General features: G+C 34.5%; 1 protein-coding gene across 1 annotated transcript; it reads right to left on the reverse strand.

The window, feature by feature from the left end:
* Positions 1–1,360: 1,360 nt before the first annotated feature.
* Positions 1,361–22,702, reverse strand: LOC107040794. Its single transcript, XM_029126289.1, has 7 exons — positions 22,217–22,702; positions 14,220–14,343; positions 10,756–10,866; positions 7,690–7,827; positions 6,395–6,492; positions 4,796–4,961; positions 1,361–1,727 (listed from the first exon to the last, which is right to left on the reverse strand). Exons 1-7 carry the CDS (start codon positions 22,340–22,342, stop codon positions 1,624–1,626), a joined length of 867 nt encoding a protein of 288 aa, XP_028982122.1. The 5' UTR covers positions 22,343–22,702; the 3' UTR covers positions 1,361–1,623.
* Between the last annotated feature and the right edge of the window lie 1,798 nt (positions 22,703–24,500).

Genomic DNA, 24,500 nt, shown 5'->3' on the forward strand with positions numbered 1-24,500 from the left:
GTGAATACAACCAAACGAGATTAATTCATTTACAAAATTCACCGAATCAATTTTCATCATTTTATTCTCAAGATAACTCCTCTATACACATCATCGTCATCGTAGCCTCCATCTCCGAGTACAAAATAAATCCGCCAGAATGTTCACCGCATAATTCAAAAACGAGTACAAATCAATCATGAAACTATCCTAATGTTACAATAATTATTACCTAAATTGTGCAATGTTCAAAGTAATGAGTAAGTTGGAACTCTGGCACCCTAAGTACATTTCCTACGACAAATTTAAACGGTAAATAGTCAGAACAAAACATGATAACGGAATACATAACGCGTGAAAATTTTCTCGCCAACTAACACAATCAAACTACGTGTTTTTGAGCAATGAGAGTCTCATTAAGGATAACTAATTAGTCAATTGATAATTAATTGAGTAATCAATTAACCGCCAATAATTGAATCGACACACACGAAAAAATTTCATAGAAAAACCTAGCGAATTCGATGAAAAATTATACTTTTTTCCATTGAACTTCTGTTGAAAATTCTATTAGTTTGAAAATTATTAGGTTTCAAAATGTCAAATGGAAATTTTTATGGAAAGAATCAGGAGGATATCAGCTTTCTGTACTTTTTCTATTCAGACGTCTTCCATAGAAATTCCTCAACATGATTTTTTTAGTTTTTTCGTCCACAGCGTGAAAATATCTTTGAAAATTGGACCCGAGGAATTAATCAATTGATAATTTATTGAATAATCAATGTACTGCCAATTATTGAATCGACGCACACGAAAACATTTCATAGAAAAACCTAGCGAATTCGATAGAAAATTCTACTTTCTTCCATTGAACTTCTGTTGAAAATTCCATTAATTTTAAAATGTCAAATAAAAATTTTTATAGAAAAAATCAGGAGAATCTCATCTTTCCATACAACTTTTTTTATTGAGACATCTTCTATAAAAATTCCTTTCCATGATTTTTTTAGTTTTTTCGTCCATAGCGTGAAAATATCCTTGAAAATTTGACCCGAGGAATTTCCACAGAAGATATTTCAATAGAATAAAAAAATTAGTTCTATTGATTATTTCTATAGAATATTGTCTATTGAAAAAAAACGCGCAGCGGGATTTTTCAATAGACTCGGCCAAGAACTCATAGAAAATTCAAAAGAAATCCACCCGAATTTTCTATGAATTTTTCCGTACGTGAAAGATTTAATTAAAAATGCGGATAAATCGTCTCGAGACGCACCAGAGACACGAACCAAATCATCTCCGCTATTTATCCACTAGGAGCATTATAAATATATCAATAACACATCAAGAAACTCCACGCTCTTAAGAATACACATAGAAATATATAAAAAATTGCTGTTTATTCAACGCGCTGTTGTTGACCTCTCTCGACATTTAACTCTCTATTTTTCTAGTATTATTCATTCAGTTCGAGTCTCCCTCGTCGTTTACAAAAGTTATGCTTCTTTTCAATCTTTTCATCTAAACTAGTTGTCCTCTCGTGTTTACACTGGGACAACGTCATCACCGAGGTCATTTTAGGTTTGTTTTTCCCCTCGTTATTCGTATTGCAAAATTGTTCCTCATTGAGCTCAGCTTTTCACTTCAGTAATTATACGGCCCGTATTGCGAGCCGTGATAGTAAGGGCCTGGATATGCTGCAGGTGCGGGATATCCGGCGTAAGCGTACTGCTGCTTCTGTGGGTAAACTGAAATTTGAGAGAATTAATGCGATTAATATGCGTTTAGAATAATAATAAGTCGAATTTGGGTAAACAGAGAAAAAAATCATTTACTATTAAAAACATATTCATATTTTCCATTGAAAGCTTCTGGTTATTGAGATAATTCAATTTTTGACTTCCACACGTATGAAAAAATCGTATAGAAATTTTCTATACGGACTGCGTATAGAAATTCTATAGGATTTCCGTATATAATATTCGGATATTTACATATGCGTAATTGAACTACTTATTGGTGTAAGTTCAAGATTATCATTAAATTTTAGATGATAATTTTTTATCATCAGTGTAGAAATTGTTACGTATTGAACAGATATGGGCCCGTAGTCGAGGAGTTAACAGGGCGCAAAAAATTTACCCTTCAGATTTTATCATATTTCTTATTTCTCCATTTACCTCGGAAACAGGACGTTTTAGGAGAAAACGTCCAGTTGTCATTATTTAAGCACAAAATGTCAAAGAAATCGTTTTTTGACACAAAAAATTTCCAGCGGAAACTGTTTTTTGACATTTTTCGCTACAATTTCTATATCAAATTCTGTAGGATTGTTTTTCACCGCTGAGTGTGAAGATTGAATAAAAGATATTAGACACTTACTCATTAATCTCGATAAATAGTGAAAAGTTGGTAAGTCATAGGTGATTGGAAACATTATTATATGAAGCAAATATATCTCCAATTGTCCGCAACATCTCGATTTTTTCTTTCATAAATAAAAAATGCGTATTTGCACTGAGAATTTTAAAACTCAGTATTCTCCCCTTAGTTTCCCTCAAATAAACCTGTTCCACTCCATGAAAAATCCCCCCGTGGAACATATAGTTTTCCAACAGAGTTAATTTTTTCTCAGTGCAATATTTTCAATCCAATTCTCCATTCTATCATTTCATCGAGTGAAAAAAAAATCACGCAACAACCCAAGTGACTCATTCCGTTACGTTTCACCATTTAACAACTCCAAGATAATTATCCCTCTGCAGATTTATTTTTCATTTTACGTGACACAATTACAGCCGGAAACAGGAACATCCGAGGAAGAGAACATTTTTGATCCGTTCAATTACACTGAATTACATCGCATGAGTATAATTTACAGAAGATAGAGCACACGAGGATTACTACCCATTCATTTGGGCACGTGTGCCACTTTCCATTTGGTTCACACCGGCCTCAGCTACTCCCTGCGATCGCAATTGTGAATGTATCATTTTACATCGTGACATTGAATTACAACCGACAATTGAAAGAAAAAAATTCTGATGAATTCAATCAATCGTGCGCGAACGGAGACGATATAGAAAGTCTTCTCTCAGAGCCAGAGCGTAACAAAATTACGCTAATTCGGGGTAAACAGAGCGTAGGTGGCTCGGAATAGCGCCGTCAATAGTACGACGAATTGCAGAAAAATAAATCTTGAGGGAAAATTATTTAAATACCAACAGTTTGATGATTCCTTAACAATAACGCCTGATTAATGATTATTTTGTGGATGAATATTTACACTGAATCTTTTAGTTTTGTTAAACAAGCTTAATCTCCTTTTGTTTCAACGTACAACACCGGATGTGTGGACACTGAGACAATATATTTTGCTGGTCTCTCACAGCATTGCAATTGACCAGCAGTAATGGTAAAACGTTAATGATTTCGATGATGTAATGGTAAAACTCAGAATAATATTCAAAATTATCAGGCTGAATAAAAATACTAAATTAAAAATGTGCATTAAATTGAAATATCACTATGATCTATTATTGATTCCATAAATATTTTAAGTGATGGTCAAACTCAGGAGGGAAGCGGTTGAAGTTGACGAGTTGATTCCATTTCGAAGATCAATTTTCGGTGAATATACAAATTTGAAAAATTCAGCAGAAAATTCTACACATTTGATAGACAATTACGTATTTTTGCTTTGCGATTTTTTAATGGATCTCTTATATCAAAAAATTGATAAATTTTCATTTTCCAGAAGAGTTATTCAGTTGAAAATTTTCATATAAAAATTTTTAAAGATACATTTGTCAGGTTTTCCTCAGGGAAGGTTTACAGTGTAAAAAGTTGGAGAATTTTAGCGTAAAATTTTCTGCAGAAAGAATGTTTGGAGAATAAGTAAAAATTCTATTGGATTTCTATTGGTTCTTGGCCGATTCAAACACACGTACATGTTCAATAGAAAATATTCTACACAAAAAGTCGAAAGAATTCGATTTTCTATACAACTTATTCTATTGAGATATTTCCTGCAGAATTTGCTCGACTCAAATTTTCCAAGTTTTTTTCATTCTATTTTTTAATTCGAACCGAAGAAATTGTATAGAAAATCTCTCTGTATTCTAAAAATCCAAATTGACTTTTGGTGATAAAAATTTGGTCCTCGAAATTAAGACTCCACAATTAAGAGTCACGAGGGTCAAAATAAGAGTCAGAATAAGGATCGTGAGGTTCAAAATAAGGGTCAAGAGGGTCAGAATAAGTGTCCTGATGAAATCTAGCGAATCTAATGAAAAAAGCGATGTTTCTCAAAAACCGATCTCGAAACGGATTAAATTTCCATTGTCTTCTCACTTCCACGTGTAAACGTTAAGAAAACGTTTCAAAATAACTAAAATTTTTTCTAATTGCGATTATCAATTTTTAAAAACCGCAATTACTGTGTTTCCAAACTCTCTCCCGTCAAATTCAACAGCTTTCCCAGTGAATAAAATGAAAAAATAAAAATAATGATTAAAGTTAGTAGAAGCAATAGTGTTACGTATGTACCAGGCATGAGGTACTGCATGTTCATCGCCTCGTCGCGCATTCTCTCTCCCCTCAAGCAAATTGCCGCAGCGCTAAACAGTATTGCACTGACTAGCGACCAACCGACGCCGACCCAAGCAACCACGTACGACCAGTCGTACGAGATTATCGAGCTTTCCTTGAGGATCTAGATAGCCCCCGAATGGTCGGTATTTGTGATGCACCCCAAATAAAACACAAAACAAAATGATTTTTATTAGTTATTTTTTTGCTCGAATTATTTTTTCACCTGGCATTATGTATTGAACATTAGCGGCTTGCTCTCGAGCCCGTTCTTTTCTCAAGCACGATGCGGCTATGAGGAAGAGTGTCATTGTGGCTAGACACATGGCAACACCTAGCCAGGCTAGATAAAAGGACCAGTCGTACCACTGTGACACATGATTCTTCAACACCTGTGTAATTTCAATTTTAACGATGAAAAAATTGCATTCGTCGGAATCTCATTCTCGATGGAATTCATTCCAGCTCTGTTGAATTTTCATTATTGTCATTATTATTGTTATTGTTATTGTTATTTTCTGAAGAGATTCAGGTTTTCTCATTTGGTGTGCAAGAGTTCTATTGCCGGAAATATTCTGAATCTGATTCGCGAGAAAATTCTATTAGAAGTGTTTAGAAATTCAATGGGGACGCTATTAAAATTGTAAACATACACCATCTTTAGAGACATTTGTCATGTTTAGAGGGAATTCTCGTTAAAATTCTATCTGTTTTTTACGTAGATTCTATCAGATATTTGATAGGAAGAAATCAATAAATTTGGATTTTTCTGTTTGAATTTTTCTCTTTAGATTTAATCTACTAAAATTTCGGGGCACGAATTTTCCAAGTTTTTTCCACTATATTTTGTTTTGTTTTGCATTTCAGGATCCGAGTGGAAAAAATTGGAAAATTCATGCCGAAGTATTCTTGTAGTAATAAATCCGAGAGAATATTGATATAGAAAAATCGAAATCCACTGACGTTTTCCTATCCAATTTTTGCGGTATTTTCAATAGAAATCAGAATTGTTTAGCGAATTTGATAGATTTTTTCCCCAAATTTTTTTGTTGCATGATATAAAAAAAGAATTATAATTAAAATCGGAATTATCACAAAAAAATATTAGATATAAAAACCTGATAGATTTTCTCATTCTCAACAATTGAAATATAAAAGAAAAAATTGTATCAACGAATTTCTACTAAAAAAATCTCAGCTTTTCTTCTTTTCCTGTGAGATTACATATTCTTTCGACCTGCAAAACTTGTAAAAAATGTGTAATTTTCAACATTTTAGTGAAACGATTCAAAACATGACTAATTTTTCAATGGAAAAAAAAATTAACGAAAGAAGAAAATAATTAGCGCGAATTGAATATCAAGACAGGTGAATGAAAGTACTCGCTGAAATTGTACTCTCAAAATTAATTCCATCCCTGAAGAATTATAATTTTTTCCACAATATTGATCGAAATGAATCCCCCAAGACAAATGATCCACCAGATTAACATCTTCCATCTAATTAACGTTTTTGTTTCACTTTTTATTCATTCTCATTTACATTCTAGGAAAGTTGAATAATATTATCACGATGAAATCAGAGAAAATATTGAGAGCACAACTGAATGCACAGCGCAATGATCCGTGAGAAATCACAATATCCATCATGAGTATTTTTACCGCACAATGACGACCGAAATATTCATTCATCCGGTGGATCCTCTGGATTTTCTCAATTCAAATGGTCTTATTTTTATTCAACGTTTGCATATTTTCTCTGACACTTTCATCTCAGTGTTAAAATTACGGGTTACTGTGAGCGCTCGTTTTATGGGAGTACTTACATTGCTCCATTGTTGATAATACTCCTCACCGACAATCTTCTCTTTCTCATAGTACTCAACACCGTGCCAGAGTCCCATGCCACAGGCACTCAACAGACCTGTTGGGGGAATTATTTATTTTTTAAGAGCCCTGCACATATTCCAAACGAAGAAAACAAAGTCCAGTTATTTTCGTACCCATTCCACGTACGGAAAGAATTAAAGGAAAAGCCTAGCGCATTTATGAGACTTTACACTTTTACATAGGCTTTTTTTAATAGATTTTTTTATTCGTGAGTATGAACATTGGATGGATATTTTTTAATGCATATTTTTTCACGTGCATTACAGAAATTGATAAAAAAAAATTGTTACTAAAAAATGATAAATTTTCAATTCCAATACCCAATAGAAATTATTTATTTTCATTTTTAACGTGATTTGCCGCAAGGGGGTTGCGAATGGCCAGAATAACTTGTGTAGAAAAATTGAATCCTAGTAATTTTTTATATAGAATATTGTCCATTGAACATTTCTAAAAATCGCACAAGTAAGCTGCGGAATTTTCTAATAGGAATCTAATAAAATTTTCTAGCGGATTCGCTAAGTTCTCCTATGAATTTTTTTTTACGTGAATTTCCATAAATAATTAAAAATTGATAAGCTTCAGGCACTTGGAAACGTCTCTGTCGTCGTAATGCAGACGTTTCTTCAATTAATTGGGAACTTCCGACTTTTTCATCATTTTTGAAAGTAAAAAAAGACGTATGTAATACTTTCTATTCAATTCTAGTATTTCAAAATGTTATGCAATAATTCTACTGAAAGCTTCACCAGCTTTCCTGAGTATTTCCAATAAAAATTCACCATGGGGAATTTTTTTATGGAAAGAATCAAGTGATTCTGAACTTTCTCTATACAACTTATTCTGATAACACTGTTTCTGAATAACTTACTAGATTAAATTTTTTTGTTGGATTTTTCAAATGAGATGAGGAAAGAAAAAATTCAGCGAAACAAACGTAAAGGATTCATGCCGAGGAATTTATGTAGAAAATATCTTGAAAGAATAAGTTGTACAGAAGTATCAAAATATTTTAATTTATTTCTTTTTAATAGAATTGTGTAAGGAATGCACGTGGTTATTCTCGTCATTTTTCTTTTTTTTTTCATTGGGAGTCAATAATATAGTGAATTGCTGTCGGTTATGACTACAGTTAATATTATGATGATCAACTTTCGATTTTCAAATGAGAACGAATAGGTACGGAAATAATTGAAATCAGTTTTGTCAGGGTTGAGGGGACTTAGCTTACAGGCGAAGAGCATGAGGATTGCTGTCGCTGTGATATTTCCGGGAGATCTCCGCCAGCAGCCCACGATACCCGTCCAGAAGGCTGAGAATATTGCCAGGAATGCCACCATGAACAGGGCAATCATCGATCTTCCCATGTCTGAGGATCGAAAATAGGGTGGATGAGAGTGTGGATCGGCGTGATAATTCTCCAAATGAATTTTATTTTCAGAATAATAGGTTTATAGTTCATTAAGACGTTGTACTGACCGAAGAACGAACAGATATTGTTTGTATTGAACAAACAATTTCGGAAACGAAATTGTTTTGAATTTGAAAATCTCAAACATGATACAAAATGTTTCTCATAAAAAGAACTTTATTAAAACGTATTTTGCACCAAAATACATATGGCAGTATTGAATAATAAATGAGTAGTGTCATAAAGGACGTTTGTTCCTTGCACAGAAAATAACAATTTTTTCGAACAACGAAATCTGTTTTTGCAACAACAGTTTTTCATCTCAGGACAGTCTTCAAATGGTCGGCACAATATTTTCGTTTTTGGTCATTTTTAAGTTGCGATTTTTTTTGCGCAAACGAGACTTGTTTGAGAAAATATTTTTTTCTATCAGTGTACTGTGAAAATATTCTCATGGGGATATTTCTTGTTATTATTAAAAAAAATTTCAATCCACCACGAATTCAAAGATAATTATAAAAAACTGAAATTACGTTTTTTTTCATTGAAATTTCTCATCTCGTTAATATAGTTTCCCAATCTCGATAATGAGCGGATTAAAGAGCAACTCTAAAATATTTTTGTCGGAAATTCCTTCAAATAAAAAATGGTCGCCATGGAAATTTTTCGACGCCCATATTTTCAAAGATATTCATCAAACAAAAAAGTTGAGGTTTTTTTCACTGGAACCTCTCATCTCGTTGATAGTTCATTGATCCCGGCAATGAGTGGACCATTGGAACGCGTTTTGATGAGTGGATGAGTAAACATTCTCTCAGCTACAAAAATGATCCTCATAAAAATTTTCATTTGATTATGATCAACTATTCTACATATTCATCTATTGTTCATACGTTTTTTGCCTAAAACTGATTGGATCTGCTTGATCAAAAACTAAAATTGAGTTTTTTTCACTGATGCTTCTTACTTCTGTTTGTAAGTTGAATTATCTCGATGATGAGTGGATTTAGGAAAATACTCATGAGTCATTTCGTGTGGGGAATTTTTTCAACTGCGAGAAATGTCTTCATAAAAAGTTTTCCCATCTCATTCACGCGAAAATATTCATCAATAGAACGAAAGTTTAATATTTTCTTTATTTAAACTTCTCATCTTCCACCAGAGCTCTGAAAATTCGTGAAATTTTGCAAATTCTCAGGAGAAGAGACACCAGAGCAGTTCCTGAATTTTCACAAAAATGTGCAGTTTAGATCTAGACCTAATTTAACAAAGATATTGACCACAATCAATTGATAATTACAACTCAAACACTATACTTTGATGTAATGTAATTCCAAGCTCGAATTAATTTTTTTGGTGGCTGAAACGACCAAAAAATAACAAAATTTGGAAGCTTCAAAATAAAATAAAAAATTTATCTCTTCACAGTGGGGTAATGATCTCAGTAATGAATGAGTCATTAAGAAAAACTCATGGACCTTTCTGCAGGAAATTTCCTCAGCTACTAGAAAGCTCTTAGGAGATTTCCTCCTAAAACCACTCCCAACCGGGATAATCACAAAATAAGCAAAAATGCGTAATTTAGATCGAAAACTAGTTTAGCAAAGGTATTGACCGCAATGAATTGATAATTACAACTCATATACTATACTTCAATGTAATTCCAAGCTGGAATTAATTTTTTTGGTGGCTGAAACGACCAAAAAATAATACACTTCGCAAACTTTAAAATAAAAAAAGCTTTTTATCTCATTACAGTGGGTTAATGATCTCGGTAATTAACGACTCATTAAGAAAAACTCCTGGACCTTCCGGCAGGAAATTTCCTCAGTTATTAAAAAGTTCTTGTGACATTTCCTCGTAAAACCGCTCACCACCAAGATAATAACGAAATGAGCAAAAATATGCAATTTAGATCTGGACCTAGTTTAACAAAGATGTTGATCGCAATCAGTTGATAATTACAACTCGAATACTATACTTCAAGGTAATTCCAAATTGGAATTAATTTTTTGATCGAAACGGCTAGAAAAATAATAAAATTCGGAAGCTTTGAAATTAAAAAAAACCTCTCCTCCGCTTACAATGGGTTAATGATCTCGGTAATTAATGACTCATTAAGAAAAACTCCTGGACCTTTCTGCAGGAAATTTCTCCAGCTATTAAAATAGTATATTTCACCATCAGGCCGAAAAAAACTTGTTTGGCGAATATAGTTGCAATCAGATGCTCTAGTAGAGTTTTATTTCGTCCGTGTGACGAACAATATTTCCTGTCATAACACGCATGAAAAAATTCAATAGAAAATCTAGCGAATTCGCTAGACAATTCTATTCGAACTCTATTGAAAAATTCTATTTGTTTTTGCGCTGATTCTATTACACATTCGATAAGAAAAAGTTAATAGACTTCGAACTTCTGTTTGGAATTTTCCCTTGGGATTTTTTCTATAAGAATCCTTCGGCATCAATTTTCCAAGTTTTTTCCACTGGGATTCTGTAATGCGAAATAGAACAAAATCCAGCGGAAAAAAATAAAAAATTTGTGCCCAATAATTCTAATAGAAAAAATCTCAAGAGAAAAATTCCAACAGAAATTTGAAATCTATTGACTTTTTCTTATCGAACATCCAATAGAATCAGCACAAAACACAAATAGAATTTTTCAATAGAATTCCAATAGAAATCCCATAGAAATCCAATAGAATTTTCTAGCGAATTCGCGAGGTTTTCTGTAAAATTTTTTCATGCGTGAACGACTGGAGGCGTAGCGTCAGTGAAGCGCTGTCTTCCATCCGGAATGACAAAAATCTCTTACATTTCCTCCGAAAACCGCTCACCACCGAGATAATAACGAAATAAACAAAAATTCCATTGAGGCACTTACGCAGTCTCGTCATAGCGTCCTCCGAGAATCCCCTGGTCTCATTGTCCTCATCAGGAATGAAATAATCAATGTTCATGCAGTGGGTTTCAACAGGGCTGAGATAAGTTTGCACTGTAACAATAACAAAACAGAGAAAACAATGAGAAATAAGTAATAACCGGTAAGAATGAGCAGTGGGAGTTGAAGAAGGCGATGATCAAACTGGAGGTAGGCGTTCGGCTGGGAAATACTGTCTTGCATAATGTAAATAGAATAGCAAAGAGCTTGTAGAAATAGCAGCTCAACATTTAATGACAGAGCTGGGGCCATCACGTATCGCGTATCACGGGTGAGTAGTCAGTTCTCGCCGGAAACCACGTGCCGGATGTCTTCGGAGGTATGCCAAATCCTGATAAGGCACTCTCGGTCACTAAACGGTAAACGCCTGGCTAAAATGACAACTTATGGCTTGAGCGCATTTAATTTACGGGATAAACCGTGTCAATAATAATTATGAGAGGATGGAAGCAATATTTTCTTTATAATATTTTATCGCCGAACCTGTTCTGCCGAGGAAATTCCGGGACTGTTATGTCATTTTCCGATGAAGAAGAAATGTCAAGAGATCGTTTAATGTATGCACTCAACGATTTTTTCGTATTTCTTTATTAGTGATGGGATGTTCAAGGATGTTGAAGGACTTTGAGATTTTTTATTTCTTTGCAATTCTGTTTGACATTTGTAGTTGAACGTTGTTGCAGAGCCACCGGTTAAGCCGCATCTAGCAATTCGATTATTAGTTGAATTTTGAAGGTCTAAATCAGGGATTGTGATGCCGCGAGAGAATTCACGAGACAATACTTTGGAGGAATTGTCTCGGTCTCAGTGAACGCGGACATTTTTGGTCTCGTCTGAGTCTCGAAATTTGATTAATAAATTTGTAAAATGCAAGAATTACTTGAATTAATTTTCAATAACAGCATTTTTTAATTAATCTTTCTATAAAACTAGAATTCTTCAAGTTGTTACTATTTTTTTGAAAATTTTCCAACGGTTTTAAATATCGAGAAGTTCATACCTCATGTAATTTGAATAATAAAATCGAGTTTAAAATTTTTATTCTATTAAAAAATTGGTGTCACCTTTTTTATCAGCAATCTATTTCGCCAGGGATAACCTTAAGCCTAGGAACAAGGACAATCTTTGCATAAGATCCTAGATTATACAAATCTTTGTTTTATATTTCTTTTTAAAAAGATATTTTCTGAATATATTTTTTTATACATATATATTATATATATATTATTATGACAGAAATAGACAATTGAGAAAATATGTTCTTTTAAAGAGATAAAAAATGATTTGTACAATCCAGGATCTTCAGCAAAGATTAACTAATGAATGGATTCTGTTCTGGATACTTTATGGAACAATTTAACTATCTTGTGCCATGAAGCAATCATTTAGTCTGAAATAATATAATTCTAGCTTTAAAAAGTCATGGTGGAAACGTGACATCAAATTATATGTTCCTTTGATTGTTTATTGTTAGTTTTATCATTTTCAAAAAAAAATCAATAGCGAAGTGGTAAACAAAGATAAGTCGACTTATCTTCCAGTTGAGTTTTTGAGGAATATTTCCGAATCTAAAGGAGATAGCGAAATTTTTATAACTACATTTGTTGTAGTACTCAATCGGCTCCACAAAAAAGGTTGTAACGAAAATTTTGCCATCTCCCTTAGATTCCGAGATATTGATTGAAACCTGGTCAATAGTCAAAATTGACTTATCTCCTTTTACCACTTCGCTACTGAAATGAAAGGATAAAAAATGCAATGAACCAGTAGCTTAAGTACGCGCGCGTTCCTTTCCTAGTTTAAATAATTTCAACAATCAAAAAATTGTCCCAGCACTCACATATCCTCAATGTTGACTTAAAAGGAAAGCCATTTCACAATGTTCTTCCCATCAGTATTGTTACTCCACGTGAAGTACGTTCGTTCCAACCCACGATGATAGATTTGACAATTGGAAAGAAAAAAAAGAGGTGTTTTGAGCTGCACTGGGCATACAGGACCGCTACCCAGCAATTAAGTAATTTACATTCGTGCTAACGGTGTGGATCCGGCTTGGCGCGCATACGAAGCGAGAGAAACATTAACGGAATGCGTTATCTCGCATTTCTCCGCGATACAAATGCGATGCGACAGTGACAGGGAAATTGCGTGAAGTAAGATGAGAGGGGCGAAGTGACATTTGATAATTACCAGTTGGTGGACGCTCCTTGGGGTAACATATCCTGAAGAGGCCTTGGGTCCGCGTGTAGTAGAAGAACTTCATGTTCATCTGCTCCACCACGTGACTCTGGTCAGGATTTTTCGAGGCATATTGCTGAAATTAAATTATGAAGATTATTTTCGTGGATGATATTGGTTTTTACATTTTTTCTTTCGGCAATTTCACAAGAGATTGTATCTGAGCTAACCGAAACGTTCTCTGAATTTTTTTCTCGGAATAATTAATTGTTTTGTTCTTATTGATAAAGACAAACGTGAGAATTTTAGTTTTGAGGCTTTCACGGCCATGATTGCTGATATCATTGGCTTCCGAATGGAGTGGAAACGATTTACTTCAGGGAAATTCACCAGCTTAATAGAAGGAAATTTAATATCTTTCACAAAAATTAACTTTTTGTCGCGATTATCAGAAATATCCCTAGAAGAATTCGAACTTTTGGCAGGAAAAAATAGAATCTAGTGTACGACAATCATTCGATCTGAGAGAACTTCATAGGCTTATACCATCGTAAGAATACATTGGTAAGGGAGGAATGTTTTTTTTCCCCAAAAAAACGTTCGGAAACTTTTTTGTTGCCAACAAAATTNATAACTACATTTGTTGTAGTACTCAATCGGCTCCACAAAAAAGGTTGTAACGAAAATTTTGCCATCTCCCTTAGATTCCGAGATATTGATTGAAACCTGGTCAATAGTCAAAATTGACTTATCTCCTTTTACCACTTCGCTACTGAAATGAAAGGATAAAAAATGCAATGAACCAGTAGCTTAAGTACGCGCGCGTTCCTTTCCTAGTTTAAATAATTTCAACAATCAAAAAATTGTCCCAGCACTCACATATCCTCAATGTTGACTTAAAAGGAAAGCCATTTCACAATGTTCTTCCCATCAGTATTGTTACTCCACGTGAAGTACGTTCGTTCCAACCCACGATGATAGATTTGACAATTGGAAAGAAAAAAAAGAGGTGTTTTGAGCTGCACTGGGCATACAGGACCGCTACCCAGCAATTAAGTAATTTACATTCGTGCTAACGGTGTGGATCCGGCTTGGCGCGCATACGAAGCGAGAGAAACATTAACGGAATGCGTTATCTCGCATTTCTCCGCGATACAAATGCGATGCGACAGTGACAGGGAAATTGCGTGAAGTAAGATGAGAGGGGCGAAGTGACATTTGATAATTACCAGTTGGTGGACGCTCCTTGGGGTAACATATCCTGAAGAGGCCTTGGGTCCGCGTGTAGTAGAAGAACTTCATGTTCATCTGCTCCACCACGTGACTCTGGTCAGGATTTTTCGAGGCATATTGCTGAAATTAAATTATGAAGATTATTTTCGTGGATGATATTGGTTTTTACATTTTTTCTTTCGGCAATTTCACAAGAGATTGTATCTGAGCTAACCGAAACGTTCTCTGAATTTTTTTCTCGGAATAATTAATTGTTTTGTTCTTATTGATAAAGACAAACGTGAGAATTTTAGTTTTGAGGCTTTCACGGCCATGATTGCTGATATCATTGGCTTCCGAATGGAGTGGAAACGATTTACTTCAGGGAAATTCACCAGCTTAATAGAAGGAAATTTAATATCTTTCACAAAAATTAACTTTTTGTCGCGATTATCAGAAATATCCCTAGAAGAATTCGAACTTTTGGCAGGAAAAAATAGAATCTAGTGTACGACAATCATTCGATCTGAGAGAACTTCATAGGCTTATACCATCGTAAGAATACATTGGTAAGGGAGGAATGTTTTTTTTCCCCAAAAAAACGTTCGGAAACTTTTTTGTTGCCAACAAAATTTAAAAGGGAAAGTGTCTGTAAATCACTCTTTATCTCAATAACTAGCTATTCTGCAAAAGGTCGAAAGGCATCACTCCAGCATTAGCAGAAGAATCGTCAATTTGCGCTCTCAATCCCCTTCTAAGGCAACACAAATCTGTGCTCATTAATGATAGACACACCCTGCGCAAGACGTCTAATTATCATTCCGGAAATATTCCTCTCGCGAGCCTACTTAAGTTTCTCTCATCCTCTCACTGACACTTGCCGTTATTTTAGCCGTTTTTTTTCATTGAAATCCTTTTTAAGAAATTAGAAATATTCACTCAATGAAAAATTTACAGTTCTATATTATCAAATATTTAATTCATCATCAATCGGAAATGTGAACTATTAATGTTAGATTATTTTAAAATGTTGATGAGTATATTTAAAAATTTATCAATGTAAGTCACAAATCCTTTTAATATTGAAGAGATATAATATTAATGGCCATCCCTGCTTGCTTGAGATCTCTGTTATTTTTATCTCAGTCTACACTGTTGGAAAAAAATTGAAATTTCAGGTTTCACTGAAAATTCAGTAAACTTCCAGAATTTTAAGCAGCGTAAAGACGAGAATTCCTTAATTTACTTGAATTTCCAATCTAATATCGATATTCAGTATCAAATTGCATTGAATTTTCAGTGAAATCTGAAATTTCATGATTTTTCCTCCTAAATCTCATTCAGTGTCGCTGTCCTGAAAATTCAAGAATATATTTACCAGAGTTTTCTAGGTCTCGATTCATTGTCCGGGGAAAATGGAACGGAAATTTACAGTTGTTTGATTTTTCCACGAAATTCTGAATTTTAAATGACAAAATTTCCTGAAATTTCAGTGGAATTGGAACACGATAAAAATTTCCCGAATTTGGCACGGAAAATTCAGACAAAAATTTCCAACAGTGTAGTGTAATTCAACGTCACCATAAAAGGCACTTGAATATCCTTAAAAAAACTCCCCCCGCAGTCATCTCGCAATTGTCCTCGCGAGCAAATTGTCTGTCACCATTAGAAATAGGAATGTAACAAATCGACTGCCAGAATGTCCTTGACGAGGCTACGCAAATGCTTGCATCACCCATTAATGCCTAGACCCCGTCGTCACTCTCAGCATCGCGATAGCCTTGCCTTCACAATATACCTCGATTCATTAATTAGCGGAAACCCACACGCAGCAAAAATCCGAAAAATGGCAATGAGGAAATAAAGACGAAAAAATGCAGAGAGAGGTAAAAAAAAAGAGAGTTCCATCGAGTTAATACAGCGCATTTCAACTGCTTTCACATCGGCGTTTCGCCTCACAATACAACCATAAGATTTCTTTGACATAGAAAGGAAAACCCTTTCCAACGAGTCACTGCACATCCTTCCAGAATAACCGAGATAATTTCATCAATTAAAATTCCTGAATTACGTCCCCAGCTATTTAACATTCTACCTCTTCCCACTCTATTCGCCATCCTCATTAATATTTTTATTGTGCCATATTTCATCAATTAAAGGAGCTGCAAATTATGTCACTGTCCACCTATAGAAATTGTTCCATCAACAATTTTCTAACCAACATAGTTTCGTTAATTTATGACTGTCACGGTGAGTTTCACTCGTCCAGTTGAACAACTTTTTAAACTGGACAATCTGATTTTTCCCCCAGATTTTTCCGATGGAAATTAAAACTGCACCGGTGAGTTTTCAATAAAACTGGACTTTCATCGGGACTGATATTGTCGATGTGAATTGACTGGCGAATGTATGTGGGTAATAGAATCAGGGGACTTTTTGAATTTCAAAAGTTGTACGTGTGTTTGTGGCTGCTCAACCTGGTGAAATGGGCGCGGCGAGGAATGTTGATCGTCCAACATGCGTCCCGAGCGTTCCTCTGGGTACATTTGAATTTCCTGTTGTGATAGCTCAACTTATTTAGCCACACGGAGAGAAATATACATGACAATCCTGTGCGAGCCCCTTCAAAAATGAGGGATAGCCATATCCATAAATTATATCATCTCATGGAAATTTAAACTATTAATGTTAGATTGTTTTAAAATTTTGGTGAGTATATTTAAATATTTATAAATGTGAGTCAGAAATCCGTTTGATACTGGAGAAATATAATATTAATGGCCATCCCTGCCTGTGTGAGAACTCTGCTGTTTTTATCTCAGTCTGCACTGTTGGACTAAAAATATGAAATTTCATGGACAGTTGACTAACAATTTTCAGGACAGTGACACTGAATGCGATTTAGGAGGAAAAATCTTAAATTTCAGGCTTCACTGAAAATTCAGGAAAATCCCTTCAAAATCAGGGACAGCCGTATCCGTAAATTATAATTACTGAAGCAATCATCAATTTAAATAGTCAAACTTCGGATTATTCATTAATCAGTAATTGAGTTAGGAAGATTGACGATTATTTGGATAATCGGAAATTCCTTATAAGAAATTTAGTATTATCTGTCTAATAGAAAATTTATAGTTCCATATTTTTGAATATTTAATTCATCATTAATTGGAAATTGAGATTATCAATTACTTAACTATTTTTTAATTTCACCGATTTCTTGTCTGAAACCGATCATGAATTGACCGAAAATGCACGTGATTTTCTCCACTCAAGAAACTATTCTCATCATATTGTGTCTAATTTTCTCTCAGTGTGGGCGGTTGAATAGCACACTAATTTTTGCTAGAATTTTCTCAGCGTGTGGAATCCATTGAAAAATTGTCGTAGACGACTTATTCACCTCTAATTCAACCCCAATCCGTGTGGAAAAAATCAAACAAGAAAGCTTTTTGGAAATTATCCATCTGCACTTATGATTACGTCTATACTATTTTTGTTATCGAATATCATAACAAAACATCCATGGAAAAAAAAACAATAAATTGTCATGTTTTCTAAAACTCATTCCATTGTTTTTCTTTTATTTTTCAAATTTTTCGATAAGGGGTAAATGAAAATACAGTGGAGAAAAAGAGAATTTATGAAGAGGAATTTATGTAAGGAATTATATTCTCGAGAACATTTTGAATTTCATACAGAAAAAAATTGGAGAGAAAGTTCTATCGCTTCTTCACCGAAGATATCCATAAAACATCAATAAACTCTGATTTTTATATTCAAATTATTCTCCTAATTTTCTATTTCACTGTCTCTCATTAATAATGAGAAGAAAGTGATTTTATTATTATTCATTTTATTTATTCATCCATATATATACCCTCTCGGGCCTATACATTTAGCTCCCTTCCCTTTAATATTAAACCCCAGGTGAGAAAAACATTGGTGACAATATCACATTGACAAATCAGTATTAAAGTTACAATTCTTATTAGCTAACCAAAACCATAAATGCCGTAAGGGCTGTTATAATTATTAACAATACATATTTTTCATCTGAATAGTGTCAGCAACATAATTTATCTTGAATTAATACTCGATTAACAAGAGGATTCTTACAAAGAGACAGAAGAAAATATTTCGATGAATTCAGTAGCGAAGTGGTAAAACGGTTCAAGTCGATTTTGACTATTGACCAGTTTTTAGTGAATATCTCAGAACCTAAGGGAGATAGCTAACTTTTTGTCAATACCTTTTTTGTAGCACTCGATTTGCTCTAGAAAAAAGGTTATTACGAAAATTCGACTATCTCCTTTAGATTCGGAGATATTCTTCAAAAACTCAACTAAGAGATACGTCGACTTGAACCGCTTTACCACTTCTCTACTGAATTATAAAAAAAATCAAAATATATTGACGAAAGCTGCAGAAGTTTTAACTACAATTGACAAAAAAACAAATAGTTTTCACGAGAATTCCACCAATTTAGGATTTTCCCTCTGATTTTTCCTACGCGAATAAAAACAGTTATTTAAAAACTAGAAAAAAACATGTGTAAATTTATGGAGCGAGTCGGACCAATTGCAGGGGGTGTTATTGTCTGCAAAAAGGCATATTGTAGCAGTAGAAAATAAATGAAAAATAGAATCCGCGGTTGTACACCGGTATGCGAAAGAGATACAGCGAATGTTGGCGCTTGCCAGCCCCCTAACGCAGGACATTAACCCGGCACAAGGACGGGCGAATAATACAAGCGTGTATTTTCCACGATATAATGCCTCAGCTCGATATACTGAGCACATTAATCCAGGAAACCAGCTATTTTCCCAGATGAACTGGTATTTTTTCCCCGACTGATGCATTATCAATTGCTTATTTCCCTTGAAAACATTTTCAACTACAATTTTATTCCATTAGCCGTAGAATTCCATTTTTATCATTCTCCAGAGCAACACCACACAAAATGCTCTCATTATGGTTTCTTCGAGTGACTCTGCAGTTCATTCAACCGATCATTCAATCGATTGAGCTCAATTGACTTTTGATTCCGATAAATGTAATTGAATTTATGAGAGAGCGAAATTTCTAGAAGTTTTTTCTTTCCTGAAGGAAAATAGTGTATTTCGATGCGAGGGTGAAATGGGGTTTTGACGTGTAGAGGAGTGTAGCTGTGGGGTAGGTGCGAGTGCTACCCTTCCATCGCACTGATAGAAAGGATTAGTTATTGTTAACAAATGTTGTTAACAAATGGTCTATTCGGTTTCATCAAATGTTCATTCTTTAATAGTTAACAAATACGTATTTGAGGAGCCTTGTTTGACTCCACTTCCATCTTTCAAGTAAACCATTCGTTAACTATTAACGAATATTTATTTGGTCATATTCAACTCTACCATTCGTTAATAGTTAGCGAATCTCGTTTGGAATAAATGAATCGTTCTATCAGTGCGGTTACACCCAGCAAAATGGTTTATTTGGATTAAGTAAACTTTGTTTGAATCGAGTAAATCCTCTATTAGAATCAAATAGACGATTTATTTGACTCAAATAAAGTTTATTTAATTCAAATAAATCATTTTTCTGCGTTTAAGACTTTCCCCACGAGTGTCGAAAGCTATTTTCCATGGCAATGCGTACACTGTTAGAAAATTACTCTTGAAATTTCCAGTGAAAAAGCTTGAAATTTTTAACAACGACAAAGTTACGCGGAATTTCTGTATATTTTTTCATTATTCCAAATGAAAATTTATTTACTTGCGCCATAAAATATCTGTTATCGAAAATTCCAACAGAATTTCAGCAAAAATTAATTAGAATTTCCTAACGAAAGTCTAGGTTTTTTCTGTGAAATTTTTCACCGCGTGCCTGAACATACTCGAATTGAAGGTATATAACGGAGTTTTTTTCTAAAACCTTTTGTTGTAGCAACAACTTCGCTATTTACCTACAATTTTTATCTCTACCAGAGGATTTCGTTCTACACAAATATTTATTTCTGTCTGGATTATAATCCCACGTCATCTTAACACATTTTTCTCACGCATCAGCATAAAAATATAAAAATAACAGTATTATTAAAAATAAAGAACCAATAATTTTTTCTATAAAATATTGGCTACTAAATGTGTCTATTCAAAGGAAAGTAGCGGAAACAAACAGAATTTCTAATAGAATTCAAATAAAAATGCATGAGGATATCCTGGAGAACGTTCTAAATTATCCCATGCAACTTTTTCCCACGTCGAAATATCCTCGAATCCCGATGTAGTCGAAGCCCTCACGAAAGGTCTTTACAGACTTCGGTATCTACCTAGAATTATCATCTTCCCTAGAAGATTTCTCAATAAATATTTACAATACTCCTGCCTAGATCCTAATCTCATGGCCGTTAATCCCAAATTTTCCTCCCTACCTGTGTGAAATCCTAAACAATAACCGTATTATTAAAAATAATAATACTGGTATTTTTCTATTTTATACCCAAAATGCATGGATTTTCATTGTTAATAAATTATCAACAATCTATCCATTTTTTCTGTACCATATTTGCTATTGAACATGTTTATTAAAAGGAAAACTGAAGAAAACAAATACAATTTTCATTGTATTTATAGAAGATTAAGTTTGTAGATGAAGAGAATAGTGAAATAAGAATTTAAAAATAGTATATTCCCTATCTGAGGAGGGAAAATAAAGGAGTCGTGCCCACGTGCAAAATTACCCGAGCCGAAGGCGAGGGTGATAAGCACGTGGGTAAGGATCCTTCATTTTACCTCCCGTCACGGCTCACATGGAGAGAAATATTCAATAAAAATTACGCATTTTTTCCGTAATTCCGGAGCGAAATGTGGTTGTAGGAAATTTTACGCAACTGCACTAGAGAAAAACCTGAAGTTCGATTTACAATAAGAAAATAGTTGAGGCAGTTTTGGTGAACGATACAATTTTTTTTTGTATGCGGCACATAACATTATAATAATTTCACAACCGTAATTTTTGCAAATCAAAATGCAGTTAAACTAACCAAAGTTCAAAAGTACCACGACAAATCTATCGTGAGGAAAACTATAAAATAGTTGCAATGACTACATTCCATTGTAGTAATTACTTCTCCGGCCATAGTTACCGTAACCCATGAAAAATTGTTGAGGACTTTTTGACTATAATTCGATGGCGATGGAATATAGTCAGAAGAATCATATTTTTCTCTCAGTGTGTCACGGAATTTTTCCAGAGTGTTCTGTAATTTTTATCTGAATCTCCTGTAGAAAATTACGATACCGTCACTTGAATTTTCTGAGTCGATTCCGTAATTTTACTGAACATTTTTCTCTGTGCAGGGCAAAGTTAGATTTCCCTCCCGCAAAGTGGAAGGGAAATGTGCGCTTTGCGCCCGCCGTGGCGGAAAAAAGAATCCATTCGGAACCAAATTGCTAATTTATTAGCAACAATAACTATACTCATTTATAAAAAATACAATTATCCAGATGTTTTCACTACGATTCCCCTAGAAATGATTTAATTTCGATCTTTTTGACGAGAAGAAAAAAAATGAATGAAAAAAACGTAAAATTCGAGAACGAGTTATACAGAAAAATCAAATTCTATTGACTTTTCTTATTTTATATTTTCTATTAAAAATTCCAACAGAATCGGCCAAAAACTAGCAGAAAGTTCAACGGAAATACAATATTCTAACGAATTTGCTAGGATTTTCTATTAAATGTTCTCGTGCGTGAATATTCTGGAGAACGGTCCAAATTTTCCTACCAAAAATCGTCCCATGTCGAATGACCTTAAATTTCAATACCATCAAAAACCTCGTAAAAGGTAATTATAAAGACTTCCCTGCATCCACCTACAATCCCGAATTAAATCTTCACCAAAAGATTTCGTTCCACAAATATTTATAACATCCCCCCCTCCCCCGGGTCACAAAGCCACGTCCTCTGAACCCGATTAGTTCTCCCCCTGCGATATAAATATAAAAATAACAGTATTATCGTAGACATACCTGTATTTGGGCACGCTTGACCTCGGTATAGAGCCAGTTATCCGTACCAAAGGCAATAGAGAGAAGTGCTGTGGCGATGATGCCGGTTATGGTTGCCAGAGACAGCGTCACTGCTGAGCACGGCATCTTTCTTATTAAATTATTTAAAATAAATAGAAATAATGAAATCACTAGACTATCACTCCAGCGCCGTTGCGCAGCCCACCGACACGATTTCAACACAAATTCCTTCTCCCACCTGGTGCTCCAATGCCCAGCAGTAAATCCAATAAACCAGCGGTTGAATCAGTGCAATATTGATTTCGATTTATTCAACACTGAATTCACACAACTATTCACGCACATTATTATCGCATCATTATCTTCTGTCAATTAATGAGTAATTAATCAGTGGAGCAGCAGTGGATGCCTCTGTGCTGGGGAAACAGAGGGAAAAGCTTGTGCTGGTAATGAGAGAGACTCGTTGCGGAGGAAGAACTGGAGAGGTACTGGAAGAAAGGCAAGGGAACACCTCGGATTTTTCAGGTGTAGAGGGGATATCCAATGGATAGTCCTCCGACCACCTTCGTTGTACACTACTAACGCAGGTAGGTGTGTTTTACCAGTTTACCTGCCTCAGGTTCTCAACCATTTTCATTTCCACAATTCTTGATCTCTCATAACACCGGAGAACACCTCCATTTTCTTCCGGAATTTCTTCCCTTCGGGGTCTTTTTCGATTTTTTACTCTGCAGACCTTTCGGCTTGATTCGGTTTCTCTGGAGAATTTATTTCGATTGGGGAATCGTCGCGTGGTGTGCAACAGGTGCGAGAGCCTCCGTTTGAGAATATCTGAAAGACGAGATCCCAGGCCGACGGAGTTACCTGTCCCTCTTCTTTCAGGCACTCATACAAAGCAACAGGTTAATGTTGGAGAAAATCTAGCCGAAGCTGAGAAATTCCAGGAGGGGTTTGATAAAATGCCACTGTTGGAGACTGCTTATGAGTTTGGATGTGGATTGATGGATGTTATTAATAGGGTTTTTTGCGGAGGAATTAAGTGGCACGGGGGAGGTTGATGGGAGGGGGTGGCAGGGAGGGGGAGGGGGTGTTGAACACGTTTTAAATGGGTTTTTAGGGTTTTGGGTGAGTTTGGTGGAGTTATTTTAGGAATTAATCGGATGTGGGACGAGGTGATTAGCCCACTTTGATTATGGGTGATGGGGGTTTGTACGGTTGCATTCTGAGAGGTGGGAGGGGAGATTAATTAGTTGATTGATTGGGTGGTGCAAGTGAGGATTGCGATGGGGGAAGTGGTACGGGAATCAATCAACTTCAAGACGTATGAAAAAATTTGATAGAAAACTTTAGAGAATTCGCTGGATATTGTAATGCTCTAGAAATTTCATGGGAATTCTGTTAAAATTCTAGAGAAATTCTCGGTAAAATTCTATTTGTTTTTCTATTAGATTTCGATTTTTTTGTTGGAATTTTTCTCGGGAAATTTTTTGTGGTAAAATTATTGGGCACGGATTTTCCAAGTTTTTCCGCTATCTTGTGTTTTGTTTTGAATTACAGGATCCGAGTGAAAGAAAAATAGAAAATTTATGCCCAAGTATTCTGATAGAAAAAAGTCCAAGAGAATATTCATATAGAAAAATCGAAATCTGTTGACTTTTTCCTATTAAATATCTCATAGCATCGGTGCAAAAAAATAGAATTATAACGAGAATTCCTTAGAATTTTAATAAAACCCTAATAGAATTTTCTAGGGAGTTCGCTAAGTCTTTCTATTGTATTTTTTCATTCGGAAATTGAATGGGATTTAATGAATTTTGTTGCTTCCATGAAAAAATTCAAAAATTTCTCCGCTTGGTTTTTTTTAATTAAAAAATTTGATAGAAAATTTGATGGGGATTTGTACGATGGCATTCTGGTAGTTGTTGGGAAGGGAGGATTAATGAATTCATTCATTAGGTGGTGCAACGGCAGATTACGACAGGTGGAATTAAGCAGCTTCAATTGAATGAAATTTGATGAATTTCATTGTTTCCACAAGAAATTCTAATTTTTTCACCATTTCCGTTAAAACTTCGCCAATTTCTTCACTTGTTATTTTCTATTAAAAAATTTGATGGCAAATTTTCATTCTTCTGAACTATTAATTCGCTCGAATTTTTTTATTGAATTTTTCTGAAGAGAAACGAAGGAAAACCAAGTGAACCCACACGTTTTGCAAATAAGGATTTCAAAAAAAAATTCAAAAAAGATACAATTGAAAAATACAAAAATTTGAAAATTCATA

The sequence above is a fragment of the Diachasma alloeum genome, unplaced genomic scaffold (assembly GCF_001412515.2).
Source record: "Diachasma alloeum isolate Michigan unplaced genomic scaffold, Dall2.0 Dall_scaffold_00343, whole genome shotgun sequence".
NCBI lineage: Eukaryota > Metazoa > Arthropoda > Insecta > Hymenoptera > Braconidae > Diachasma > Diachasma alloeum.

Coding starts and splice junctions, on each gene's coding strand:
- LOC107040794 (XM_029126289.1), bottom strand. CDS start 22,342: ATGCCGTGCTCAGCAGTGACGCTGTCTCTGGCAACCATAACCGGCATC. Junction 4,962..6,394: donor ATTATCAACAATGGAGCAAT/GTAAGTACTCCC, acceptor GAAATTACACAG/GTGTTGAAGAATCATGTGTC. Junction 1,728..4,795: donor TGTTCAATACATAATGCCAG/GTGAAAAAATAA, acceptor CTCAAATTTCAG/TTTACCCACAGAAGCAGCAG.